General features: G+C 43.7%; 1 protein-coding gene across 4 annotated transcripts in view; it reads left to right on the top strand.

Moving 5' to 3' along the window:
• Positions 1-6,071: 6,071 nt before the first annotated feature.
• The window catches only part of RALGPS1 (Ral GEF with PH domain and SH3 binding motif 1), a 93,527-nt gene continuing 71,610 nt past the window's right edge, over positions 6,072-27,988 (top strand). For 2 of the 4 annotated variants that reach the window (XM_068155697.1, XM_068155695.1), the window contains exons 1-8: positions 6,072-6,257; positions 11,643-11,763; positions 15,413-15,503; positions 19,152-19,278; positions 20,078-20,185; positions 22,451-22,501; positions 25,578-25,661; positions 26,134-26,223. In XM_068155697.1, coding sequence (XP_068011798.1) covers positions 19,222-19,278; positions 20,078-20,185; positions 22,451-22,501; positions 25,578-25,661; positions 26,134-26,223 — 390 coding nt within the window. In that variant the 5' untranslated portion in view covers positions 6,072-6,257; positions 11,643-11,763; positions 15,413-15,503; positions 19,152-19,221. Of the gene's footprint in view, positions 6,258-11,642; positions 11,764-15,412; positions 15,504-19,151; positions 19,279-20,077; positions 20,186-22,450; positions 22,502-25,577; positions 25,662-26,133; positions 26,224-27,988 lie in introns of those variants that run through there. The other 2 variants (XM_068155696.1, XM_068155698.1) reach the window with 2 other exon arrangements.

The raw sequence follows: 27,988 nt of genomic DNA, 5'->3' as shown, positions 1-27,988 counted from the left end.
TGTAAAAAGTTGCAGCTTAATACTGAACGTACCAACAAGGAATCAAGGTTCCATAGAGGCAAACTATTCTTGAAGTCTCTCTATTTTTTGTTGTTGCCAGGATTGGTTGTTTAGTTCTGAACAGATGATCATTTGAGTTTTGTGCTACAAAACTTTGTACGACTCAGAGGTAAACAGAAAACCTGGCTGGGTGGTGGCCAGGTGTCCTAACACCTAGTCAGGGGCAAGTTGTTGGGTAACATTTAATTTCCACAGCAGCATTTGCATTTTCTGTGATGCCATATGTAACAGGAGTTAATACTTAGCAAGATTTGGGTACAGCTCCTGCTGGCCCACAAGCTTGAATTTAAGAGTACCCAGCAGCTGCAGATAGCACTAGCACAGCCCTAAGGTGTTTCAGAGCAGCTGGCTGTTGACAGCTCTTTTAAGTGCCTTTGTAACAAGCAACCTCTTGGGAATTGATATCTCCTCAAACCAAGTTGTATAAAATCACTGATTTGCTGAGATAGAAGTATCCTTCCTGGGACTACTGGAATTTTGCAGAACTCTTGCTTTATACTCATGAAAACAGCTGATACTATTACATTTGGTTCAAGATTACCAACGTTGTTGCCAGTTTTCAATTGTGTCTGAGATGTATGCCCGCAAAGACTTTTGTTCACTGATAAAGCTGAATTAAATTTAAATGAGTTTTAAACCCACCTGGCAGCAAAGGTTATGTTTATATAATGCTGATGGGGTTACCTTGGCCGGTGCTGGGGTGTTCTGGGTTTGGGGGTTTGGTTGCCTGAGACTCTATGGACAGATACTGTGAAGATTCAGAACGATTCTAAGGTCTGAAAACTCGAATAAACAAGAGATGACTGTTAGAAGAATAAATGTAATGTTGCTTTTACCTGTAGAGCAGACAGACAAAATATGACCTACTCTTTACACCCCCCTGCACACCTTTATTCTGGTTTGTTCTGTTTGAGTTGGTAGAATTGCTCTTGCCAGTAGCCATTGAGGTTAGAATTAAGATGCAGCAAGGTTGTGTCCCTGGAACCTGATGCAGTTAACTTTTAGAGTCAAGCTGCTCACCAGTTTCTTCAGAAAATATTTGCATTTCCTTCATTACACATTTCTACCCACAGACCTGTAACACAGGCAGCTGTGGCTGTCTCCTCTGCAAACTTGTGCAGTGGGAAGAGTGTGAGCTGCCACGATCCCAAACAGCATTATAAACGTCAAGAGATCTGTATGTAGCAGACAGTCTGCGTGCTGGATGCTGGCACAGATGTTACACAACGCTGGGCACCTTGTGGAAATGGCTTCTAGTAGGCACAGAGGAGCTGCACTGCAGTGTCAGTCACTGCCCCAGAATCTCAGTTATGTCTGAAGGCAAGTGTAAAGTTTCCTCCTTGCTATGCCTGGCTGCTCCTGACTTGCTTCAGTGAAGCAAAACAAACACACTGTTTTGTTTGCAGTGCTGTGCAAGTACGATCTAAGATACAGAGGTCTAGCTAAATTTACCCTTGAGAACAGATCCGGTTCCTAAGGGCACCAAAGGTTTTGGGAGTGAGGCAGGAAGGGAAAGTAACTAGGAACTTCCTTCAGGAGCTTCTGGAAAAGTGGTTTTCAGTAAGAATGGGATGTCCAGCTTTGAACTGTCAGCACAACATACGTGAGTAATAGGAGCAGCAGTATCTGGATTGTGAGCCCTATAGCACAGGTAACACTGTGAATGTGAATTACAGAAGTAACTTACATTGGTCACAAAACAAAACATTCTTTCCTTTAACTTGCATGCTTTTCATTTTAAAAATCATACTCTCTGGAAAAAGAACACACAATTGTAGCAGTAGCAAAATGCAAATATGCCATTATGGGTTGTAGTAAACCACTGGTTCTGGTCACCTGTCCTTGAAGGTAGTGGAGTTTGGTCAAGGGCATTAGAGAGAAGTTACACTTTCATGAAGGCTCAAACTTCCACATCCACTGTGCAAACTGAGCTGTTTTTCTAGTTTTCTAAGAACTCTGTGTACAGGAGCTAATAATGCTGAGTGGGCACAAGAGGTCATCTTTTCTAACAAACATCTTAAACTCTGGCACCAGGGGGGGAAAGTTAGAATAGTATCAGCGAAGCTCTTCTTTACAACAGAGTGTAGCAGAAGGCTTTCAGATGTACAGAGCTCTGAAAAACTGCCATGGTACTATAAATCAGACTTGTGTAGGAAAGACATAGAATCAACAAGGTTGGAAAAGACCTCAAAGATCATCAAGTCCAACCTATTACCCAAGACCTCATGTCCCTGCAAGACAGTCCTAACATCAGAAGACTTCGCAGTGTTTGAGTAGTCTTTCTTCAGATTGCTTTCTCTCTTTTCAGAGAGGAAAAAATATCTAGGCCAGTTGCCTGTGCCAACTGGCTGGTAGCTTCAAATGAACCCTTCTTTGTTCTGTGCACATGAAGATGTGAAAATAAGAGAAACTCTGGTGGTGTATATCAGATTATTTGAAGATTTTTTCTTAATCAGAATAATTCTGACATTCTGTGCACTTAACACTTAGAAATTATTCTTTTCTTCCCTTAAGTTCCCTCTCCCCCCCCCCCCCTTTTTTTTTTCCCTAGCTAACCATGCTGCATTTTTCCTGCATAGGATTCTGATTTCATCCAGTTCTACCTGGGGATACACCACTGACCTTGGGTAGTTCATATTTGTTTAAAGTTGCAATCCATGGCAATAATTACAGTGCCATAGTACAGTATGTGTGGTTAAACTTCAACTTCTCTGCTTGTTTAGAGTTTGTCCCTAATACCATGGAAAATACTTTAGGCTATTTCAGCAGATAGCCAATAAAAGACTTGTAGTGTGTAAACTGCAGTAACTTGTTTCCATAGCTCTAATTTAGCAAAGCCTGAAAAATATTTTCTCTAAAACATTTTTAAACAACCCTGACAGACAAATGCACACACACACACAAAAGAGTTTGGCTGTGGAAACTCCCTCAGAGTTCATCATTTTAAATAACAAACAGAACTTCTAGAGCCAAGATAACACTGAGCCTGAACTGCTTATCACACTCAACTGCTTTCATTTGGTTTATTTTCCTACATGCATAACTTGCTTCTTTTAACAGGGCCTCTGATTTCAGTAGAAGAAGTACTGTAAGCAGGAACTTATCTTTTGTTTTGTGGGTGTCCACCATCCTAAATCTACTCAACTATTGTGTACAGATGTTCTTGTAATACAAAGCCTTACAGGAAGCTGCTCAGCACTGCTGTGTATCTCCTTTGCTGGAAATTACCATTTGTGTAGCAGAGTCAGCAGAAGGAAAGATGCGGCCACTCCCATACAAAGCTTTGTGTGGGGACAGGAGAAATAATTGAGGATGGTAGAATTAAAAAGCAACAGTAGAAATTTTGACAGAGGTTCTCTCAAAACCCTTTAAGAGATGCCCAGTTCTGTTACTTTGAATGGAATACTGACTTACTGACAATTTCAGTGTCAGTTTGTACTTACTGGTCTAGTGCCAGAATATTCTTGATGCATTTTGATGGTTTGCTTTTTCTAATGCTATTATTAATGCTATTTATAATAACATATAATCCCCAGTACAGACTGGGGGATAAAGGGATTGAGAGCAGTCCTGCAGAGAAGAAGTTAAGGGTAGTGATGGATGGAAAGCTGCACATAACCCAGCAATATGTACTCACAGCCCAGACCCAACCATGGGCAGAAGGTAGAAGAAGGGAAATCTGCCCTTCTGCTCTGCTGAGGCCCCATCTAGAATTACTACATCCAGCTCTGGGTTCCTCAGCACAGAAGGACATGGATGTGTTGTACTGGGACCAGAGGAGGCTACAAAAATAATCAAAGGGCTGGAACCCCTCCTGCTGTGAGGACAGGCAGAGTGAGTTGGGGTTGTTCAGCAAGAGAAGAAAAGGCTCCAGAAAGACCCTGTAGCAAACTTACAGTACTTAAAGGGATAGATTAAAAACAGACTGTAGTGACAGGACAAGGGGTGATGGTTCTAAACGGAAAGAGGGAGATTTAGACCAGATAGAATAAAGAATTACTTCTTTTACACTGAGGGTGGTTAGATGTTGACCCAGGTTGCCCAGAGAGGTGGTATACACCCCATACTTAGCAATATTCAAGGCTGGGTTGGAGTGGGCTCTGCGCAGAAACATTTCATCAACATTTGCGGAAATTCTCTTGCAGTTACTGTCTGAAGTGCCATTACTGGCTGCGCGTTTTGCTCATCGCAACCCTCAATCTTGTCCATGCGGGCTTTGTCCACCAGAGGGCGCTGCCCTTTTTATTAACGTTATAGGTTTCGTAGGAATAATTTAAGGTGCTGTACGCAGCAGGAGCCTGACACAGGAACTAAAGCAGTTTCCAGTCTTCAATGTTATATACCCTCAACAGGAGCAGCTGCTGAGTTATTCCATTCTTAGCAGGGTGGTGTTTCTACCCAGGATTTCAGAGGGTGCCCTGCTGTACTGCACAAGACACATTTAGACACTGAACAGTATCACCCTGCAGGGCTTGAAAAGCATCACTTTGGAAATTGTGATTTAGACTTTCAGCACTTTTAGGATAAGTGGCTTTCAGTCTGGTTTTCTCTGAATCCTTGTGGAAACACCAGCAGCTCTGTATGTTTGGGGTTGTTTGGTTTGGTTTTTTAAGAGGACTGTAGCCCATGAACTGCTGCTTTCATATCCTGGCTTGGTGATGTAGGACAGAGTGGAAAACATTTTGCCAGAGAATCTTGCACCCTTGCTCTAGTGGGAGCTGATTTGAGAAGCTTTAGAGGAAAGTGTATGTAGCTTGGCAGTGTTGATAGGACGAACTCTAATAAATAAAGAATCATCCATGCCTATTAAATGATTGGAGATTGGTATGAAAATAATTTTAGTCTTCAGACGTCCACAGGGTCAGGGGAAACACAGGAAAATTACCTTTTCATACAGTGCATTTGGCTTTGATGTGGATATTGGAGTTGTGAGCGTCAGTATTCACAAGCAGATCTCGAATCTATGCTTAAATTTCTTTTTATGGTTTATTCTCAGATTGAATCTTTCTGCTTTGGTAAGAAAGCTTATACATGTTTAATTGGGATGTCTGAAGGTGTTTAAATTGCTCTAGATTTGATAGTCATTGAAGACTTTTAGTAACTAGGAGATTGGAAACACAACTTCTAAACGCATTCTGGACATCACATATCCTCTGGGTGACCTCACCAGGCTTTTACCCTCTCATGTGCAAGACTTCAGTTCAGTATGACAGGCTGGAAAGCAACCCTGCATGCAGCTACACAAAAATGTTTTCCCTGTAGTCATGCTTGCAGACTGAATATTACTGTTAGAGAAGCTGTACTTCAGAGAAAGATGCACCTTCCTCTTGCCATGTGCTTCAAGCTCTGAAGGTGACTGCAGCCACCTAAGTGTCAAAGCACTTAGCATGAAGCAAATTTAACCGTACATAGCCTAGTGGAAATGTTCTCATTTGCAAGCGTCTTCAAGAAGCCCACGGAGCACTGTTTACTGCTGTCACCCTCCGATGATTCCAGCGCTATTGCTCGCACACGAGCCCAGCCCTAGGTGTGTTTTGGGGGCTCTGACATGTTCTCCGCTACCCCGGGAAAGGCGAGTTAAAGCGCCGCACTGCAGCAGGTGCTACAGAGATAAAAGGCAAGGGCTCTTCTTTCTGTGCACACAGACTTGGCCGCGTCTCCTGGGGGAGCAACTTGAACCTGCCGCTCGCCAGCTGGCTGAAGGACAGGCGGCGCTGCCCTTCACGGGAGCCCCGGCTACGGCCCGCTGGGCCCCATCCTGCTGAGGGGGCGCACGGCTTGTCCCAGGGAGCCTCCTGCCGCTCCGCGCCGCCGCCCTCGCCAGACGAGACCGGGCCGAGCCGCGCCGCCGAGCGCGCAGGCGGAACGGGGCAGTCGGCACGGCCGAGGACGGCGCACCTGCGGCTCTTGCGCAGGGCCTGCGCTCTCGCCCCGCCCGGCGCCGATTGGCCAGAGCTCCTGCACGGAGCACTGATTGGCCGCCGGGCCCGTCAGTCTGGCGCGCCCCGTTCTCTCCCCTCGATCCCCCTTAGCCGGCCTGGGCCTCGTCCTCGGCAGCTGCGGCGGGCGGGGGGCTCGGTCCGGCGGGAGGGCGGCCGGCCTGCGGCACGGAGGGCGACCCCCCGCCCCGGTGCCGGTGGGATTCCCTCAACGAGAAGGGTTTGTGGGCGACGCTGGGGGCAGCCGTCCCTGCACAGGTGAGACGCAAACGAGCCTAGCAAGACAGGTGGGATCCGGCCGCTTTTTCCCCGCGGCCGCGGGGCGACTGCGGTCGCCTTGCTCCGCCCCGCCGGGCTGCGGGCCCGTCCGCCGCAGCCCCCCGCCCGCCGCCGGCCCTGAATCGGGCGTGTGCTGCGGGCGGAGCTCTGCGGCGACGGGCCCAGCCGGGAGCCCACCCGCCAGGGGCGCGCCGCTTGCGGGAAGCCGCTGCTCCTGGCCTTTCGAAGGGGCGGAGAGCACGGCGCGGGGTGCAACCTGCGTCTGCGGACCGCCCAGCAGGTGCGCGGGTGTAGGGAGCCGCGCCGCTCCCTGCGGCCTCCGGTGCAAGGCCCTTCCCTGTAAGTGCTGCTCCGGGCCCGGGGTCTGCCGCCCCTTGGCTGGGGGCAAGCGGCTGGTGCCCGCTGGGCCGACACACGGCTTTCTGGTGTGGAGTCGGTGCGGCAGCCCCCCCGGGAGCGGCTTCCGGGCGATGCGCGGCCAGCTGTGCTGCGCGCTCGCCTTGGGTCGGGCAGCCCCCGCCGCCGCTGTGCGCCGCCCGCGCTGCTCGCCCCTGCCCCGCCGCTGCGCGGCCGGCTCGGAGCCCGGAGCCCTGCGCGTCGGCAGCGCCAGCGGTGCAGGAATCCGTGGTGTCGAAGGCTGGACAGGTGTGAAGAAACGGGGTGGTCGCTTTTGCGGCACCTGGATGTAGAGGGTCCTGTGCTTGTCGAGCGTCTGAGGTCTGTGTGTTCTGTAGGGTCATGGGAGGAACAGATGGAAACATGGGTTGGCCATATCCTCCGCTGAACTCTTGAACGAAATAGAAAACCTCTTTGTATATCCTGTGAATGGTATTGTGGAGAAAACTGTTAAGGAACCTTGGGTGGCTAATATCTGATCTCAAATCCCTTGAAATTGTTTTTGACCTGACATGAGCAGGTTTCAATATGTCTAAGTCTTTGGTAGGTAGTGGGGAAGGTCCTTAGTGGTAGAACCACAGCCTTTTGTCTGTTCTGAATCCAAGAAAATGGAACATGTGTAGCCTCTTATTTATTACTGAAAAAAAAATAGGTCTGGCTTGGTCTCTCTTACCATGTGGAAAAATATTCCTTGCCTTGAAGACCTTGGAATTGAATGCAGCAATTTGTATCTCTTAATATCCAACAGATTCTTTCAATGTCAGATTAATTTTTGTGTTGAACACGCATGCTGTGCACAGTAGTTAGTGTGTGAGAACAAGGGGGAGAGTGTGTAATAAGGACTGACCTATGTGCACTTCTTTGTTCATTCTCTCTATGTTGTCTGTTCTGTATGAGGCAGTACCAGACTGAAGAGGAACACTTGAAAACTATTACTTAGACAAGTTATTCATTTTCCTTTTTATCTGCCTTATTTTAATGAAGGGCTGACACGAATGGCAACGAAGGGCAACTCAAGATGGGCAGTAGTAACAAGCTTTGCTTGTTCCATGTAAACTTTATTTTCAGGGACTTAGCACATGCATAATCAAACTTCCCATGTGGATATGATACTGTATTTAAGGGCATTACTAATGAGCACCTTGGGAAATGAAAGCTATTTTAAGTTAGTGTGTATGCAAATGGGAAATGTCTTTAAAGCGAGCATACAGGAAGCACAGCTCTCATCAGACTGAGAGACTGAGATACTTCTTCTTTAAAAAACCATCTTTAAGTGGCCATGCTTGCTGTATTTTCTGCCCCATTCAGTGTTTTCAGTGAAGAACGGTCATGAAATTGAGCTGTGTTTATTTTTAGAACTCTTTGGTTATGGTGAAATTGAATTGTGTTTGGGTTTAAATCTCTTTGTCTAATGTATTGACAGTCAGCAAAAGCCCATCTTTCTCAGCTGCCAGTAACTAACTATTTTTCAATTAAACCTCAGTTTTCAACAACATTTCTCTGCAACTTTTATTCTGTGAACATTTGCTCCCGTTGTTCATCGTACTTGGGGTGTTAGCCCTTACGGCATGGGGAGGGAGGGAGTCAACAATTGTCCTGGTTACAAACATGCATTCCATTCCTATCATACTGGAGAAGAGTAATGCTTCTCAGCAGCAGTTCCAACTGACTTAATTGACAAATCTAGGTGTTTAGAAGCAAAAATAAGATACTGAAAATGGGGGTAGAGAAACTAGGTAGCACACGTGTGAATTGGGATTTTTGAAGTACTGGAGATGAAAAAGCAGCCAAAGATTTTGGAGTCAGTTGTACTTGTTAGAGCTCAGGACGGCAAGGAAAACTTGGTATCTGATTTGGAGGAAGCAGGAGGAAGCCTAGGGATGTGTTTGGCTGTTGCTAGGCAAGCTGGGAAACCTTGAATATCTGTCTTGGAAGAAACAGTACGTCATATCACGTACAACCTAGGAAATGTTTTCCAAACAATAATTGTCAGTATCTCCTGAGGATAAACTATTTGAGTCTGAGGACCAGATTGCTTCTCAAATGGCTAGATACAGGTTGAGATCTCTGCCCTGCCAGTCTTGATTTGGAAGACAAGCACTCCATGAAGCTTACTCCTTAATGTTACATTGGTTGTCCGTAGTCTGCAGAAGAGAAGGCTCCGAGGTGACCTAATTGTGGCTTTCCAGTATCTGAAGGGGGCCTACAGGAAGGCTGGGGAAGGACTTCTCAGGATCTCAGGTAGTGATAGGACTAGGGAGAATGGAATGAAGCTGGAGGTGGGGAGATTCAGGCTAGATGTGAGGAGGAGGTTCTTCACCATGAGAGTGGTGAAGCCCTGGAATGGGTTGTCCAGGGAGGTGGTCGAGGCCCCGTCCCTGGAGGTGTTTAAGAGCAGGCTGGATGAGGCTCTGGCCAGGCTGATCTAGTGTGGGGTGTCCCTGCCCATGGCAGGGTGGTTGGAACTAGATGATCCTTGTGGTCCCTTCCAACCCTGAATGATACTATGAAAAATAATAGGGGAGAATATGTTGGACATAAATGCCAGGGTAGTTAACCAGTGTGGTTCTGTGGGAAATTTGTCTTTTTCACCAAACCTAACTCTGTATATAGTTGCAGGTTCAATTGACCCAAGTTTGCTAGGTAAAAAACTCTGTTTGTGTTTAATCAAGCAGTCTAATACCATCTGGTACTCAGGGTTTAAAAAATTACCATGTATTATCCTTTAGTAACAAAGAATAAACCCACAGTTTACTATCAGCTATATTGGTACTAGCAGCTTGTGAAAGAACTGTTTCTTAAGCATATTTTTTACAAGGAGCTGTGTTTGACAGTGCACAGCTTCATCAGTGTTCTGGCAGTAAGTTTGTGAATGCCCTGGTTAACATTTGTAAACAGCAGGACTTGTTCAGCAGTTAAACCAGGCTATCTGATCAGGGAAAAGCAGGCCACAGGGCATTGTGTATTTAAGTGGAGTTTGAGTTAAGGTCACATTTTTATGTTGGAGAAGAGGAACTCCATTTGAAATACAAGGGAATGTGCTTGGAGCAGCAGGCATTCTTCACATGGTGCAGGCAGTCAAAGCAACAGGAACTCCCAGTGCAGTGTTGCAGAGAAAAAGGATTAAATCTATCTCAAAATAAATAAGGAAATAGTGAACAGAACTAGGAAGAAGATTTGAAGTTTTGAGATCCTCATTTTTAAAAGGAAAGTAAAAAGTTCCAGGTGCCCCACAGTTAGCAGTAAAAATGTTTTCAGAATTTCTGAGGAGAGACCTAAAGAGCAAGATGATCTGAATTGATTGAAATGCAGGATTGAGAGCCAGCTGAATATGAGCCAGCAGTGTGCCCAGGTGGCCAAGAAGGCCAACAGCATCCTGGCCTGAAGGTCTTGAGCACAGAAATGTTTACTGCAGTCTACCTTTCAAAGACAGGTGAGAGAGATCCCTGAGAATGCCAAAGTGATCAGAAGTGTTAGGGGTAGGAACTTATGAGGCAGTTAAAGAACAAGTGAGCAGTGGATGTGTGTCTTCACTACAAGATTCCAAATATTGTGGTGTGCTTTTGCCAACAAAAGGCTATTTTCTTCTCTGTTTATTAATGCTTTCATGGATGTCTGTTTGCTGCCATCAGGTGGGATGTGTATCTGTTCCTCTTAAATTCTTTCTATCCACCTAATTGATGTCTGTCTTCAATACCAAATGTTACCTTTGATTATTAGCAGCATGGGGGAGGTGTAGAAACAGGAAGAATTAATGCTGCCTAATTGAAATGCTCAGATGCACTAGAGACTGCTAGCACAGAGTATGCAAAGGCAATTTTTTCTTTCAGATATATCAAATTTTTACTTGGAAAGTTAGTTTTCAAAGCCACTGAGTGAAAGAAGTGGAATAGAGCACACACAGACAAACACACAAAGCAAAAATGCAATTTCCAGGGAACAAATCAGACTGGCAAAGGTGAGGTGGGTTGTAAACATACATTATGGCTGCAGTTTTGGTTGGGGTACTTCAGTGGATGCTAACTTGTTCATAACTTGTCTTACGAACTAGGGCCTTTTGCTCATATAGGGAGTGCCTGCTCTATGTACACTTGGAGTTTTGATGAGCTTTGAGGGTATGAAGAGAAGACTACTCCAGGAAAAGTTAGCTTTCTTTGGTGCCAGTAGGAATCACATGTATTTAAAGACTAGAAGATAGACATTTTTAAAAGCAGAAGATCCTTACCAAGGGAAGGGCAGTAGGGACTATAGTAGAGGCTCAGTGTTAACCCCTTGTCATCTATAGTGATTTTTAACTTTATGAAAGCACCATGGGATTTAATGGGATTTACTTGTCAGTTTCCACATGAAAGCATCTATAGTTGAGAATTTCCTTACATGATGCATAATTTTCTTAAACATTAGCTGTTAAGGTTGGCATAAAGCAAAAGAGGAGAAGAGGGGAGGGTTGCACTGAAGTATCACCAAAGCAGTGTATTCTCAGGTTTGTTGTTGATCAGTTTTGGTAGAAAAGCTGTAGGTTACTTGGCTGATACAGAGAAAGAATGTGGTGGTTATTTGGGTTTGTGTCCATTCTGCTTCTAGTTAAGTGTTGAGGAGAACAAAGTGAGAATGAGTAACGTTGACCATTCATAAAGCAACTTGAAAAGCGATTGAAGCCAATAAGCAAACCCTTAACAGCTTTTGTTGGTTGCCAGAGAGGAAGAGTTACAGGTAGTATTTGGAGACTATTTAGTTATGAAATTCCTCCTCTCTTGCTCATCCCTCTGTGATGTATTCTTTAGTGCTTTTGAGTTGGGGCATTTGTCACGTACCTGTGAAACTGGAATGGGGAACTAGCCGTCAGAGCTGAGAGGGAGAGCTAAGAATAAAAATACCAGAGTGCATAGTTCAGGTAAGGAGTGCAGAGTTTGACAGGACCTGAGTTATGTAGCAGATGTCACCTTAATCCTGTTTGTTTATTTACAGGAGTGTCATGCTTTTAAACAAGAGATAAACCTGCTGAATACCCACAGCTAGAGCCAACAACGGACTGATGGAGGTTTGCAGCAAAATGGGTTGAGTGAGTGCAGAGCTACCTTACTGTACTGTGAGTATGCAACTGTAATTAAAGTAGCAGGTATTTTCCTATTTACACTCCTGTTTCATACCAGAGGTTATGGAAGTGTCTGTCAGTTCTCTTCTGTTGGGAGAACCTGGAGTCATGTTAGGGTCATGACAGTGTTCTTCTGTAATACAGCAGATAAATATTTCTTTTCCTGTGACTGTTTTATGTAGATCTCCCTAACCTCTAACTCCACTAAACATGTCTCTTGTCTTTCTAACCTATGCAAGTCAGCAGACCTGTTTGAAAGGTAGTAGCTTTTGAGGGAGGAGCCCTGCTGGAGAGGGAGCTGCAGCTGTCTTGATACGGATCAAGATGGTCTTGGGTTTTTAACTTGTCCATCACCCAGCAATTGTGTAGTTGCCAATCTAAAGAATTCAGACCTGAAGAACTGGTTAGTTTGGAATAGCAACCATTGCTTTGTTAACTTAAATACGTAATCATCAAAGCTTTTGCTTCAGAATCCAGATTTACTACTGCCTGTTATTCCTAAGAAATAAACCTGCAGTGTTTTCTCAGAAGTGCTCATGTAATCCTCCTCTGCTCTCCTATTTTCCTGCAGTCTCCAAGTCTGCTTGTTTCTTGTTTGTATTCTGTTAGCTGAATTCCTGACACACTGTGCTACTTCTTGTTTTGGTGGTGGTTGTGCTGTGCCTCACAGACTCATGTTCTTGTAGTGATGAAGGCTACTAGGACTATTGTAAATTGACCTCTGCCACTGTAGTGCTGGGCTCTCCATAGCTGAAGTTAAGGTCTTATTGGAGTGAGACCATCAAGGATGCAGGAAGATGATTAAGGAGCTGGAACATCTTTCATGTGAGGAGATGCTGAGAGAGCTGAGGCTGCCTTTCTCACCAGAAATACCCAGTGAGAGCATGTAAAAGAGATGGAGCCAGAATCTTCAATGGTACTTACTGAATAGAAGAGACAATGGCCACAAATTACAATAGAATACATAGAAAACATGGAATTCCACCTAAACAGAAGAAAGCACTTTGAGAATGGTTGAGCACTGAAACAGGTTGAGCAGAGAAGTTGCATCATGCATGGAGATAGTCAAAACCCAACTGGATGTGGTCCTGGGCAACCTATCCTGCTTGAGCAGAGACATTGGGCTATCTAATCTCAAGAGGGCCATTGCAGCCTCAGAGATTCTGTGTAAAGATAGGTACTGAGATTGTGGGTATTAGAGAGTCAGAGGCCATGCTTTCTAAACTAACTTCCTGCAGCTGAAGCAGTGAAGAAACATGGCAATAGCTGTGATGAATAACTTCACGCTTAAAGAGGAAGTATTTATCACAGTCCTAAATGAGCATCTTGGCCAAGGGCAAGGTAATAATGGTAATCACTGCCACCTACACTTTGCAGACCTCTTGCAAATTAATACAAGTATGAAAGTAATTTGGAATGATGGAAACTGTGAGGGATAAATTGTTATCTGTACTTCAGGATGCAGGACAGTACAGTGCAGTCTAGCCTTGTCTTCTGAGTGACTTCGCATCGACCTGATTTGCAACACTTTCTATGTATTTATTTCCATTATTTTTCGAAGGGATGCTGTGAAAAAGGTTCTTGGAGTAATTGCATAAAGTCCCTGAAGTCAAGAAAGCCCTTTTTTCTATTTTTATTTTGTAATCTCTTGAAGATGAGTGCCTCTTCTGAGTTGCTGAAGAGATCTAAGACACATTGAGGTCTGTGAGCTGTTAAGAGTCAGCGCCACCCAGTGGCGCTAGGAACGTTTGAAGTGTTCTAAAACATTTGAATAAGGTTTGAAGAGTACCACGGCTGTTTGTTTGACATAGAAAGAGTCCAGGTGGCGGAAAAGGATACTCAGTTTCTTTGTTTGGAGTGGCTTACAGTCATTGTTCTTCATTTAAAGAATGCACCTTGGTTTCTTTAATCCCCTATTTAGAGTAGAACATGAGATGTTCCTGCTTGACTTCTAAGGTTTGAATGCAAACTCAGTTTATTATTAATGGAACACTCAGAAGCCACAAAGGCTATTATGCTTTTGTGGATACCAGTCCTTAGTAGTTCCTCTCTATGATGTGTTCTTCCATATCCTGTTTCAAAACAGGCTAGTGATGTTTAATGTGACAGGCAGCATGTTCTCTAATTGTGAGACTGGTACTAAACATGACATTTCAGCTGGTTTTGTTAAAAGCTTTAAATCAGAATGCAATGTGGGACTAGAAGTGACTGCTTTAGTGGAGAGACATTTTTGTTCACTTCACAATGAGTGTGGTGGTTTAACTGGTGTAAGCTGTTGCACTAAGCTAAGTGCTGTTTCCCTTTAAAAGATGTATCATGATTGCATCTTATCACAGTCCAATATAGAGATTTAGGCTAAACTAGAAATAGAGTTTTCATTATTATTCATTAACTGTAGTAAGAAGTTTTTTTAGGAAGAGTTTGCATGAAACCACTAAATTGTTCATGACCTATTTCATCTATAGGTGGTAGTGTTGCCTCAAGTGTAATCGAATATGTTGGGGACTCCTGGTGAAATGGGTAACAGAACAAACACACACAAGAATTTTCACTTGGAAGGCTCTTTTGTTATATAAATGTAGTGTACAGCCTGATTGCCTTTTTCTTACTTAACTGAAACCATCCTATTCTGAATTGATACTAATTAATTAGTTACTTATTAATTGAAACTAATTAATACTGAAGTTCTATACAGAAAGAGTGATTGCCCATTGGAATGGGCTGCCCAGGGAGGTGGCGGAGTCGCCGTCATTGAAGGTGTTCAGGAGGAGACTTGATGGGGTGCTTGGTGCCACGGGTTAGCTGTTTGGGTGGGTTGGATTGGTTGATGGGTTGGACACGATGATCTTGAAGGTCTCTTCCAACCTGGTTTGGTTTATTCTAATAAAGGTTTATTCTAATAAAGGTTTATTCTAAACAAAACCTAAACCCCAAGTGATAACTTTTTTGTTGCTTCCAGCTAAGTTTGTCAGTGTGCAAACAGGGCCCTAGTTCAGTCAAGGTGATTAAAGAGCACCAGTTGTTCAGCCAATTTAAGCTTGAGAAAGAAGGATTATCTTTTGGTAGAATACCAAAGTATGTTTTCTTAATAGCATGCTGCAGCTGTCAGCTCATGACTCTGGGGGAAACCAGAATGAACTAGTGAAAGCAGTAAGTATATGAGGTTTGAAGTCAGCTAAGAAATGTAAGTTTTGAAGCCCAGAATGGCTCTACAAGGTCTGATAAAAAGCCTGTCTAGCTCAGAACTTTTTCCTCCAACAAGAAAATCAAGAAGATAATGGTTATCAGTGGTTATTCTTGTGCTTGCTGAGAGCAGCATGAACAATTAGTAACTTACCCAGGTTGCTCTGCTGGCATTTGGAAATTAATGGGCACAGGGATTCCCTTGGCCAGAGGTGTCTGTGCTTAAGAGTATTTTAGTGGCTTAGTAGTTGGCTAACTGGTAATGATAACTAGGTTATGGTTATTGCAACTGGATTACAGCATAGTACTAACAACAATGTACATTCTGCACCTCTGCCTTCAGAGAATGTCACTTCTGTGCCATAGATGACAGTTTGAATGCTGGTAAATTAATGGCTATAAGGATTACTTTTCTGCTTCTTTCTGATGGTGGTGGTTTTGGTTTTGTTTTCCAATTTAGTTGTTGCACTGTCTTCACTTCTGCTCCAGAGAGAACTGTGTGTCTAAATGGGTGTGTTAAGTTGGCAGAGAAGAACAGACAACCTCTGGTGGTATGTATGTTTCCTGGCTTCCCTACTTTGCTTCTGACCATCTATGAATGAGATTTACTGCAATGTACCTGGGAACCTTCCATACAAACAGATAAGGGGTTTTCTTTGGGGTTTTGTATTAGTTTATTTTGGGTTTTGGCACTGTATAAATGCATCATTGTCATGATTAACTTGAATAAGTTGGAAGATTTTTTAAGAAGCAAAATAAAAAGAACTTCTGCATCTTTTTAGTCATCTTTTACATTTTCTTGCCCACATGTTGAGAGTCTTGACAGAGGGCTACAAGGATGATTAAGGGACTTGAACATCTCTCCCATGAAGAAAGACTGAGAGACCTGAGAAGAGAAAGCCATGAGGCACCTTTATTGATGTCTACAAACACCTGAGGGATGGGTGTTAAGATGAAGGTGCCAGTCTGTTTTCAGTGGTGCCCAGTGATAGGACGAGGAACAACCAGTACAAGCTAGAACACAGGAGGTTCCACCTCAGCATGAGGAGACACTTCTTTATTGTGAGGGTGCTGGAGCCCTGGAGCAGGCTGCCCAGAGAGGTTGTGGAGTCTCCTTCTCTGGAGGCTTTCAAAACCCACCTGGATGTGTTCCTGTGTGAACTGCCCTAGGTGATCCTTCTGTGGCAGGGGGATTGGACTGGGTGATCTCCAGAGGCCCCTTTCCAGCTCTAACATTCTGTGATTCTGTGTTGGACCTTTGATAATTTTCAGAATTTAAAATATGTGGGTTTTTTTGTTGGAGTGAAATACTGCACTTGTGGAGGAGTAGCTTTTATATTAGGGAGGGAAGGGAGGCCATCCAGAGGGACCTTGACAGGCTGGAGAGGTGGGCACAAGCCAACCTCATGAGGTTCAATAAGAGCAAGTGCAGGGTCCTGCAGCTGGGTCGAGGCAATCCCAGGCACAAATACAGGCTGGGCAGGGTCTGGCTGGAAAGTAGCCCTGAGGAGAAAGACTTGGGGGTGCTGGTGGACAAAAAGCTCAACATGAGCTCTCAATGTGCACTTGCAGCCCGCAAAGCCAATCAGATCCTGGGCTGCATCAGGAGAAGTGTGGCTAGCAGGTCGAGGGAGGTGATCCTCCCCCTCTACTCAGCCCTGGTGAGACCCCACCTGGAGTACTGTGTCCAGTTCTGGAGCCCCTATTACAAGAGGGATGTGGAGGTGCTGGAACGTGTCCAGAGAAGGGCCAGAAGGATGATCAGAGGGCTGGAGCACCTCTCCTATGAGGACAGACTGAAGGAGTTGGGGCTGTTCAGTCTGCAGAAGAGAAGGCTCCGAGGTGACCTAATTGTGGCCTTCCAGTATCTGAAGGGGGCCTACAGGAAGGCTGGGGAAGGACTTCTCAGGATCTCAGGTAGTGATAGGACTAGGGGGAATGGAATGAAGCTGGAGGTGGGGAGATTCAGGCTAGATGTGAGGAGGAGGTTCTTCACCATGAGAGTGGTGAGACCCTGGAATGGGTTGTCCAGGGAGGTGGTCGAGGCCCCGTCCCTGGGGGTGTTTAAGCCCAGGCTGGATGAGGCTCTGGCCAGCCTGATCTAGTGTGGGGTGTCCCTGCCCATGGCAGGGGGGTTGGAACTAGATGATCCTTGTGGTCCCTTCCAACCCTGAATGAAACTATGAAACTATATTGATTTGCATTTAGTATCTTTTTGCATGTAATCTGATAGCCTTTTGTTACTGCAGGCTTTGTAGTAGCTCCAGTGTTACTTAATTTGCAGAGTAATACCTTCTGTGACAGCAGGTGTGGAATTACTTTGCATCACCAGGTGATCACCAGAAGAATAGAAACTTCTTGGATTTGACTTAAAAGGATCATTGCTCCTTCTGACTTTTCCTCAAGGCAGCAAAACCAACGTGTGTGTAGAAAAGTAATTTTTCACGGGTGTGAATCTTGGAGAAACCTATGCACAGAGGAAAAAGCAGTGCATTGGTAATGCTTGTGTTATAGTTAAACCACTTTGGGGAGAAAATAATCTCATTTGGGCCTTTTTAGAAAGAAGTTGTCTAACCTTGGAACTTCTGTTTACTGAATGTCAGAAGGCAAAAGCGTGTCAGCGCTTTTTTAGTTTCAGATACTAAAGCACTTTTTGCCTCTTTTTGGTTTAGTGAGCATTAAAACTTGGAGTAGAGTGAGCTTGGCCAGGATACAAGATCACATATGGGATTTTTCTTTCCCCTTTCAGAGCATTTTTGAGCCCCCGCACACTGGACAGCCCAGTGAGAAAGGCAGGGAAGGAGCAGATGAGAATCTTCTCGTGGCCTCGGTGTCAATGCCACGTTTTAAAGAAATTACATCATGAAAATTGGTTTCCACTTCAGTATCTCTAAGGACTATTAACAGGAGCAACTCCAGAACTTAGAAATGCTTTGCACTATAAATATTTATGGATACTTAATCTTCACTCTAAATATTCAAGGATATGCTGTCTTGTAATTATGCGTGATTTATTTCATAGAGTGATTGGAAAGGATCTTAGAGGTCATCTATTCCAACCTTGCTGCCATGGGCAGAGACACCTCTCTGCTAGATGCAGTTGCTCAGAGCCTCATCCAGCCTGGTCTTAAACACCCCCCAGGGAGAAGGCATCCACAACCTCCCTGGACAACCCATTCCAGAGACTCATCACCCTCATGCTGAAGAACTGCTTCCTCTGATCCAGTCTAAACCTACTGTCCCTCAGCCTAAAACCATTTTCTTTTGTCCTGCTGCTAGACACCCTTATGAAAAGTCCTTTATTTATTTATTTAGAATAAACCAAACCAGGTTGGAAGAGACCTTCAAGATCATCGTGTCCAACCAATCCAACCCACCCAAACAACTAACCCATGGCACCAAGTACCCCATCAAGTCTCCTCCTGAACACCTCCAATAACAGTGACTCCACCACCTCCCTGGGCAGCCCATTCCAATGGGCAATCACTCTTTCTGTATAGAACTTCTTCCTAATATCCAACCTGAACCTCCCCTGGCGCAGCCTGAGACTGTGTCCTCTTGTTCTGGTACTGGCTGCCTGGGAGAAGAGACCATCATCCGCCTGTCTACAACCTCCCTTCAGGTAGTTGTAGAGAGTGATAAGGTCACCCCTGAGTCTCCTCTTCTCCAGGCTGAGCAACCCCAGCTCCCTCAGCCTCTCCTCACAGGGCTGTGCTCCAGCCCCCTCCCCAGCCTCGTTGCCCTTCTCTGGACACCTTCAAGTCTCTCAAAGATCCTAAACTAAACTGAGGGGCCCAGAACTGGACACAGTACTCGAGGTGTGGCCTAACCAGTGCAGTGTACAGGGGCAGAATGACTTCCCTGCTCCTGCTGGCCACACTGTTCCTGATGCAGGCCAGTCCCTCTCCAGCCTTCCTGTAGGCCCCCTTCAGGTATTGGAGGGCAGTTATCAGGTAACCCCAGAGTCTTCTCTAAGCCTTCTTTGGAGGTCAGGTTGGATGAGACATTGGAGCAGCAGTACTGAGTAACACTCCTTCACAGCTGGTAAATGAAAGAGAAGAGAGAATCTAGCTCCCAAGATCATCTGTTTCTAAAGTTTTGGGGTTTTTTTTTTGCTCTGAGAAAACAGTGAAGTCTCTTGTATTGGTGAAGGGGTGACATTTTATTTATTCATTTGCACAAATACATTTGCTTTGCAGGAATTGTGTTTTCATCATGTTGTCTCACCATTGCTGGCTGAGCTGAAACTTCCTGCATCTTGGGGAGAGCATGTATAAAAGGAATGACTTCATGGCCAATGTGAAGGTCACCTCCGCCACTCCAGAGGTACAGTTCCTTGGGTTCTCTTAGCTCCTGGGTCAAAATGGAAATGCTGGCTTGTGTCAGCTTTCACTGAGGCCCTTCCCACTACCAGTCATGTCAGTGCTTTTTCTTACAAACAGCGCAGTATTTGACAACAGAGTGAATTTAGAACACTCCATAGTTCTCAGAGTTCACAACCACTTTTATTATGGTTGATGACTGCTTATTTAGATGGGTTTTAAATAGCTTTTTTGACCCATTGCTCTCTTAACTTACAGCAGCTGTTTATTATTGAGTTAGGAGCAATGTGACATACCATCCAGCTGGAGCCAGAAGTACTCCAGTTCAGCCTTTTGGGGAATTTACTAGTTTCTTAGTAGGAAAGTGCTCTGTAAGATTTTGTTCGCTTTAACCCTTTGTTTCCTTTGGAGATCAGGCAGCTCTGTTGTGCTCTTTCCAAAAACTACTTAGTTCCTCGTTGAGCTGCTGTGCACAGCTCACAGCCTGTGTCTGTAGGTCCGGAACAGCCAGCTGAAGATGGCTGGAGATTTAGTTACCCTACTGATTTCAAAAATGGCTTTCTAAAGCTGGAAATTTCATGGAACTGAGATTGTGTGTCCCTGCAGCTTTCTCAGGAGAAAGCTGGAAACATTTGTGAGCTGTGCTAAACTGAAACTTTGAAATTCAGTGTCTGGAGCTTTTTGAAGTTCATACATTTCCATGTCATTTCTTAATGTTTCTAGACTCACTTTCTGAATTTGACATGCCATTCATCATTCTGCAGATAAGCCTACTATTTGATCTTTTTTTTTCCCCTTTGTAGGGTAGTAGCAGCTCAGATTCTCTGGAAGGGCGGAGTTCGGATTATGCCAATAAAAGCTACGATGCAGTTGTGTTTGATGTGTTGAAAGTAACTCCTGAGGAGTTTGCTGTAAGTTGAAGTGGTGTTTTTGTAATTGAAGCTTGTAAAAGATTTAGGACTTTCAGAATATTTAAGGAAAAAAAAAAGGTCCTTTTCAAGAACATTGCAAGTTCATTGAAAATTAATTGCTGGATATAGAAACTTTAACTTCAGGGTATAGAAACCTTAACCACATCTTGGGATTTGACTGACCTGACACAGCGTATTTGTTTTTCCATGTACAGTGATTTGAATGTTTCTGGTGTTTTAAAAAGACCCTGGCATAGGTTTAAAGATGTTAGTTATCCACAGTCTGGTTCTCTTTTAATTGAAACCACTAGTACTCATCTTTCCTGCTGAAGCATCAGTTTCTTAAAGCAGGAAAGAGTCTTGTAGAGAGAAGCAGTTTCCATTCCTTTAATAACTGTTTTTCAATCCTAAACTGAACTCCTGAACTAAACTCCTAAGCAGAGCTGCAGTTTTGGCAAAAGTCTAATACACTCCTTGTGCTTGGTCCTTTGTTTTTAACCTATATATTAACTTGCTGGGGAGCAGGAATGAGTGAGAATGAAAGCAATTGAACGTAGTTCAATGTTTCCATGAATATTCTGGGCATCAGAATAATGTTTCCCTCATAAGATTGTATAATACCTGTTCACAAAGAAGTCCTAGAGATACACTTACATTATTCCTAGACCTCTTTTATATTGGAACAAATGCTGATGAAGTTGTTTTAACACCAAGACAGATACACAGATGAGAAATGTTACCAGAAATAATTGGTTGGCAAATCTGTATCAACACTGCTAAAAAATGGCCTGGTGCTTTTGTTGCTCTTCATCTGAGTTCAGATAAGCCAAGGACTACCTTCAGAAGTTAGAGTGACAATTTAGACCTGTAAAATCACTTTTAGATATTTAACTTAGAATCATAGAATCAATAAGGTTGGAAGAGCCTTCAAAGATCATCAAGTCCAACCTGTCACCCTAGACCTCATGACTACTCAACCATGGCACCAAGTGCCATGTACAATCCCCTCTTGAACACCTCCAGGGATGATGACTCCATCACCTCCCTGGGCAGCATATTCCAAGGGCTAACAACTCTCTGCGAAGAAGTTTCTTCCCACTTCAAGCCTAAACTTCCCCTGGCACAGCTTGAGACTGTGTCGTCTTGTTCTGGTGCTGATTGCCTGGGAGAAGAGACCAACCCCCTTCTGGCTACAACCACCCTTCAGGTAGTTGTAGAAAGCAATAAGGTCTCCCCTGAGCCTCCTCTTCTCCAGGCTAAGCAACCCCAGCTCCCTCAGCCTCTCCTTGTAGGGGCTTGTGCTCGAATCCTCTCCCCAGCCTCGTTCCCCTTCTCTGGGCACATTCAAAAGTCTCAATGTCCTTCTTAAATTGAGGGGTCAAGAAGGAGGAGACTGAATATCAAGCCCAGAGAGAGCTTAGAACATAGTGTGTAGTCTGCACCAACACAAGTGAATGTGGTGGTCTCAGAACTGTATTTATAAAATGAAGTGAAGGTAATCTTGCTTTTAACTTCCAGCTCATCAGTTTTCTATTATGTTCATAAATCCTGGTGCAGTTGGTTTGAGACAGAAGCTTGTTGATGAGGGTCTTGATGTAGTGGTGCACTTTAAAATCACACTTGTGCACACATGTGACCCCTCATGTCATTGTAACTTTGAAGTCCAAACTTCTGTCAGTTATCTTCTCTCTCTCCAGTTCCACTGGACACCTGTAGCAATGAGCAGAACAAGCCCCACCAGCACCTAAAGAAACCAAACATTCAAATCTGTGTCTGTAGGACTGGCAGTGAGGCTTGAAGCAGGAGATGGGATTGGTGTGTTGAATAGAAATACTCAGAGGAAGGGAATGGAAGCAAGTTAAGGTCACTTCTAAATTTAGCATGTTGTGTTCCTCTTTAAATTTAGAGGCAACAGAGGAGAAATTCGCTGACGGTAATCACCTCTATAACAAGTCCAACAGCTTGTCAGTGTTAGTCAATTTTGGGTTTGATATCTTAACAGAAAGACTTAAACCCACAAGTTTTACTTCTTAGACTGCTGCTGGTGCTGAAAACCTTCACTTAGTCACAGCTGATAAATTCAAGAGCATATAATGTCATGTTGCAGCTCGGTTTGTGCTTTTGGGATGTCAGCCTGGGCAGGGGAGGCTGAATTCAGGACTGGTCAGTTCTAGTCTATGGAGAAAATGTGACTGGTTTGTAGTTACTGAAGGTTAGATATGAATACATGATAATACATCATTTTAAATGTTCTCTTTATTGCAGAGCCAGATTACACTGATGGATACACCAGTATTTAAAGCTATACAGCCTGAGGTAGGTTTTCTTACACCTTTGGAGTTGCGTGTCGTCCATATTACAGAGAGAGTCTTCCCTTGGTGTCTCTTAAGAGTGTGGGAGAAGGAAAGGCCAATATTCTTGTTGAAACCTGTCTCATGTGCTGCCCTTGTTTTATTACATCAGTGAGTATGATGAAGGCAGAGTTATGGTCCTTCCTTTTCCTTTCATACTTGTTTGTGTAAGATGGTCACAACTGCTCAGCAGAATCAGCCTTTGTATGCAGGAAATGAAATACACTGGCACATGAATAAGAGTGAATGCTTCCAGTTTCCTGTGCTAGAAAGGGGGCATGCAAAAATCCATGGAGAGGTTGAAATGATTTGCTGGATGTCAGAGCTGAGTTCCAGGGCAGAACTGTGCATAGAGGAGATTTTGTTTGTCAGCAGCTGTTGGGCTGACTGCTGTAGTGAGTTGCCTATTGCTGAATTTTGTGTTTGGGGGAAGTGTTACATCAGTTTTTCTTCAGTCTTTAACATGAGCTTATGCATGGATGGAAAGAGTCAAGACTTTGGAGTTCTGATTGCCAAATCTTATCTCAAATAAATACCCTTTAAACCTAGCAGTTTCTAAGGTGTTTTTCTGCCTTTTAATTGAGCTGTTACTGAAAAATACATCTGGATGGTACTTTGCAAGACTTCAGAGCAAGATGTCTGTTCTCCAGCAGAAACAGCTATGCTTACATTCTAGATTTCTGTGTAACTTTATTCTGTTTCTTCTCTGAAGTCCTGGAAATTGCAATCTCCACAAATTTCAGGATTTTCCTGCACGCTTCGTTGGAAAGTTTCTTGTGACTGTGTGCACTGAGGAAATTGCCTGCATCCTTCCATACAAAAAGATGAAGTGTAATTCTAGAACACAGTACATTTCAGCAGTATAAAAACATTCAGCAAGGGGATGTTGGATCACTTACTCTTATCAACCTTCCTATTTAGTCCAAATTTCAAACCTAGTCAAATGATTTTACCACGCACAGGATTTTCCATTGTTGATCCCTCGTCCTCTGGCGACTGCTTCATATCCTTAGATTGCTGAACTCTTCCATTTTTCTGACAAATGTAAATTTTGCTGTCCCTAGAAGAGTGATTGAGATTTTTCCACATAAACACATAATTTTCCAGCCTCTAAAGACCAGACATGGCCTGATCATGTGGAGAAGCTGTGCCTTGACAGATGTGAATTGGCAATTTTGTCTGCAGAAGGCTTAAGTGCTGGAAGATTGGGATACAAAATATGTTTGGAACTGGAAATGGTCACACAGGAACATGCAGCTCTCTGCATCTTGAGAGTGTGTTTTGTTTATCAGAATGTACAAAGTGCTTTTCAGAGGCAGAATTCTCTTTGGCTGACTCTCTGCCTTTTCATGTGAAGGTGTCTAAAGTGAATAGCATACACTGGACAAGTTAAACAACTTTTTGAGGTTCCAAAAACAGAAGAGTGATTTAGAACTGGTGTGATGGAGACTTCATTTCCAGGATATATGTATCTGCCACTTGTCAGATCTGAATAAAAAGGCTTTATAGATAGGTGGCAGCGTGAATCTGTAGCTGAAAAGAACCAGGCTGTGTAAATATGTTTGGAACTACCTGAAATAACCATTGGCAAGTGGAGAGTTTCTTTTCTGGCTTAATCACAGTTGTAGTTACAATTTCAAATTTCTTTAGATGCATAATTTAATACAGTTTATTTAAGGAGAAAATAATCTACTTTTCAGCTCCTTTGTTTATTTTCTGTTTCTCACAGGAATTTTTCCTATTTATTTTGCCATTTAAGTGAAAGGTTATTTTTTTGCCAGAGAACACTGGCATTTTATTATGCATTGAAATGGATTAGTTATGGTTGTGGGTATACTACAGAACTTGATTTTTCCTGTAGTTTTGAATTGGATTGATTTTTTGAAGTAGTCATCATCATCATAGCATGGCTCAGGTTGCTGTACAGAAAGAAGTAGCTGGGTGACAAAGCTGGGTTGTGGAACAAAGGAGCAGAAATGATGCTGCCAGGAGATGGTGTCTGGCAGAGCTGCAGTAGAATAGAATAAACCAGGGTGGAAGAGACCTTCAAGATCATCACATCCAACCTGTCATCCAACACCATCTAATCAACTAAACCATGCAACCAAGCACCTTATCAAGTCTCCTCCTAAATACCTCCAATGATGACGGCTCCACCACCTCCCCAGGCAGCTCATTCCAGGGGGCAATCACTCTCTCTATGAAGAATTTCTTCCTAACATCCAGTCTAAACCTCCCCTGGTGCAGCTTGAGACTGTGTCCTCTTGTTCTGGTGCTGGTTGCCTGGGAGAAGAGACCAGCCCCTGCCTGTCTACAACCTCCCTTCAAGCTGTTGTCAGTAGTGGCGGTCCTGTTGTCTGTGACTCTTGAACACAGGTCAGGTACCTGAGTGGTGGCACTGACTGGTGTGGATACCTCTGCTCGAAGTCCCTCATGAGCCACAGCTGCAACCTGGAATCAGCTAAAATTGACTGCTTTGCTTCTCCTAAGGAGGACAGATCTAGACTGGAGATTAGGAAGAAATTATTTACAGTGAGGAGGGTAAGAGTCTGGAAGAGTTTGCCCTGGAGGTGTTCAAGGCCAGGTTGGATGAGACCTTGAGTAACCTAATCTAGTGGGAGGCGTCTCTGCCCATGGCAGGGAGGTTAAAACTGCATGATCTTTCAGGTCCCTTCCAGAATGGCCATTGGAATGGGCTGCCCAAGGAAGTGGTAGAGTCACCATCACTGGAGGTGTTTAAGAGGAGACTAGGTGGGGTGCTTGGTGCCATGGTTTAGTTGATTAGATGGTGTTGGGTGATAGGTTGGAGTCAATGATCTGGAAGGTCTTTTCCAACCTGGTTAATTCTATTCTATAAATCTGTGATGTGTAGTCTCTCTGTATCTGACTAATAATGAAGTCCATTTTTCATAGTATCTAGAGAAGATACAAATCAGGTTAGACTTAACTGTCAAATCAGTGCCTTGGATTGGTTGTAGAAGTTACCTGATAAATGCTTTTATCATGTATCAGTTTTAACTTTTTAAACATGTGTTTCCTAGGAACTAATCAGCTGTGGATGGAATAAGAAGGAAAAACACATCCTTGCTCCAAATATTGTTGCCTTTACTAGGAGGTTTAACCAGGTAAATTATTTCATTACTGGGATGAACAAGTATTGTTTGAGTGTGAAGCTAAACAGAAGTATTCCCACAAGGTAAAATTTGAGAATGGTTTTTCTAACTGAGGATTAAGATGTTTAAAGTGACCATTCCTGTTTTTACTTGCTTTGCCCTCATTTTCATGTTGTTTCTCTAGACTATTGGTTCCTAATTGTTGGGAACTACTAATCATTTTTGCTGATGTCATGGCACGGCAGTATCAATTCTGTTCCTTCTTTTTCTGTCTCTCCCCTGCTCATTCAGTTCTCAGCATAGCCTCACTTTTCTACCTGCTCCTTATATCATGGTAATGGAACTGCACAGGTGAGAATTCATGGGATCAGAACTCTCCTTAACCTGCTTTCTCCCTGCAGCATCCTGAAACTTTACTAACAATTTCATCTAATGAAATCCTTTCTTTTGTAATTAAATTCAGATCCATTTCTTTACTTTCTAGGTCAGTTTTTGGGTTGTACGAGAAATCTTAACGGCACAGACCTTAAAAATAAGGGCAGAAATATTGAGCCATTTTGTGAAAATAGCTAAAGTAAGTGCAAATTTCTTGTGCTCTCATTTAAAATCTTATTTCCTCCTTGTTTGTTTCTGCACTACTGCCATGAACCATTGTTGCATTGCAGAGGGTAATGTTCTTTTTTAGCATAACTGCTGTGTCGTGCCACATGAACAAGATAAAGCTATGGCATCTGTTGCTTTTACTTGGCTAAATCAAACTACCCACTTCAGTGTGACTTGGCTTGTACCTTTGCCTAACAAGTTTAAAAGTGATTTGTCTTGTGAATGGCTCCATGTTGCCAACATGGTTGTAAACTGTTGGGGTTTTTTTGTCTCCTCCTGTTGAAACTTAACCTTTGTGAAAAGAAGGCTCAGACTTCTGCGTGAGCGATTGCAAGGCTCGTTTTCTACTTGTGGTTGCTGGTATGTGGTACTGCTCTTAAAGCTCAGTTATTTAATGAATTGTATGAGTCTCACATCTTACAAGTCATTCTTGAAGAATATTTTATAAAAGTAGTAATTTTTTTGTTCAATCTGTTTTGGCTGACCCTGTGTGATGCTTACTGAGAGTAGGAAAAAGACAGCACCTAGATCAAAGGCCTGAGTGCTGATCTATGTTTGTGTGAAATGGTGTTTGAGTAGGTAATTAGAATAATATTTTCTGGTAATACAATTATTCTGTTTTTATTGGGAATATTTCCAATCAGTTTACAGAGAAGGGCAACAAGGCTGGTGAGAGGCCTTGAACACAAGCCCTATGAGGAGAGGCTGAGGGAGCTGGGGTTGTTTAGCCTGGAGAAGAGGAGGCTCAGGGGTGATCTCATTGCCCTCTACAACTACCTGAAGGGTGGTTGTAGCCAGGAGGGGGTTGGCCTCTTCTCCCAGGTAACCAGCACCAGAACAAGGGGACACAGTCTCAAGCTGTGCCAGGGGAGGTTTAGACTCGAGGTGAGGAGAAAGTTCTTCACCGAGCGAGTCATTCGTCATTGGAACGGGTTGCCCACGGAGGTGGTTGAGTCATCGACCCTGGAGGCGTTCAAGGGGAGATTGGACGTGGCACTTGGTGCCATGGTCTAGTCATGGGGTCTGTGTTGATAGGTTGGACTCAATGATCCTCGAGGTCCTTTCCAACCTAAGTGATACTGTGATACTTAGCAATTTTGTGCTTATGCAGAGAAAGTATCTGGAAAAGCTTCTGGACTATGCATTTGTGCCAAGTACTAAGAGAATAGTCAACGTGGAGGTGCTAGGTTGTTCTTAAAAGGAAGTGGGGTGATTCTTCTCCCTACAAAAAGGAGAACATGCCCTCTTTTTCCTCTCTTCTGGCTTCCACACCCTCCCCCCCCCTTCCTTTCCCTCAATAAATTCCAGATCTTTCTGCAATACTCCCGAACTACAAGTAAATCAATCACTCCAGGATAAATCCAGGCTTATTTTAAGACTTACAAAGAAGCTACATGACAGCAGTTCTTTTTGGAACTGTGCTGTAGGAAACTTCATCATCTGAGACAGCTTTATTCCACAGTACTGTCTCTGTACAAAAACACATTGACCTGTCTCACAGCACATTGATCAATGTGCTTTGAGTAATGGTCAGCACAGTGAATTTAAAATACGGTGAAGTGAGGAAAAATTGTCCTGTGAAACAGCTTGCAAAACAAAAAGTTGTATTAAGTCTGAGAAGGTCTTTAGCATCTTTGGTGGTTGTTTTTGGCTCAATATTTTTTTCTTTCCACAGGTGGACTAATTTTCAAGAACACTGCATCACATACTTTTTTCTTTTCACATTTTCTGTTGCT

The sequence above is a fragment of the Melanerpes formicivorus genome, unplaced genomic scaffold (assembly GCF_026170545.1).
Source record: "Melanerpes formicivorus ecotype bairdi unplaced genomic scaffold, bMelFor1.0.p_v2 SCAF_33, whole genome shotgun sequence".
NCBI classification, from domain to species: Eukaryota; Metazoa; Chordata; class Aves; order Piciformes; family Picidae; genus Melanerpes; species Melanerpes formicivorus.
Note: the sequence above shows the minus strand (reverse complement) of the source record. Positions and strands in the feature narration are given on the sequence as shown.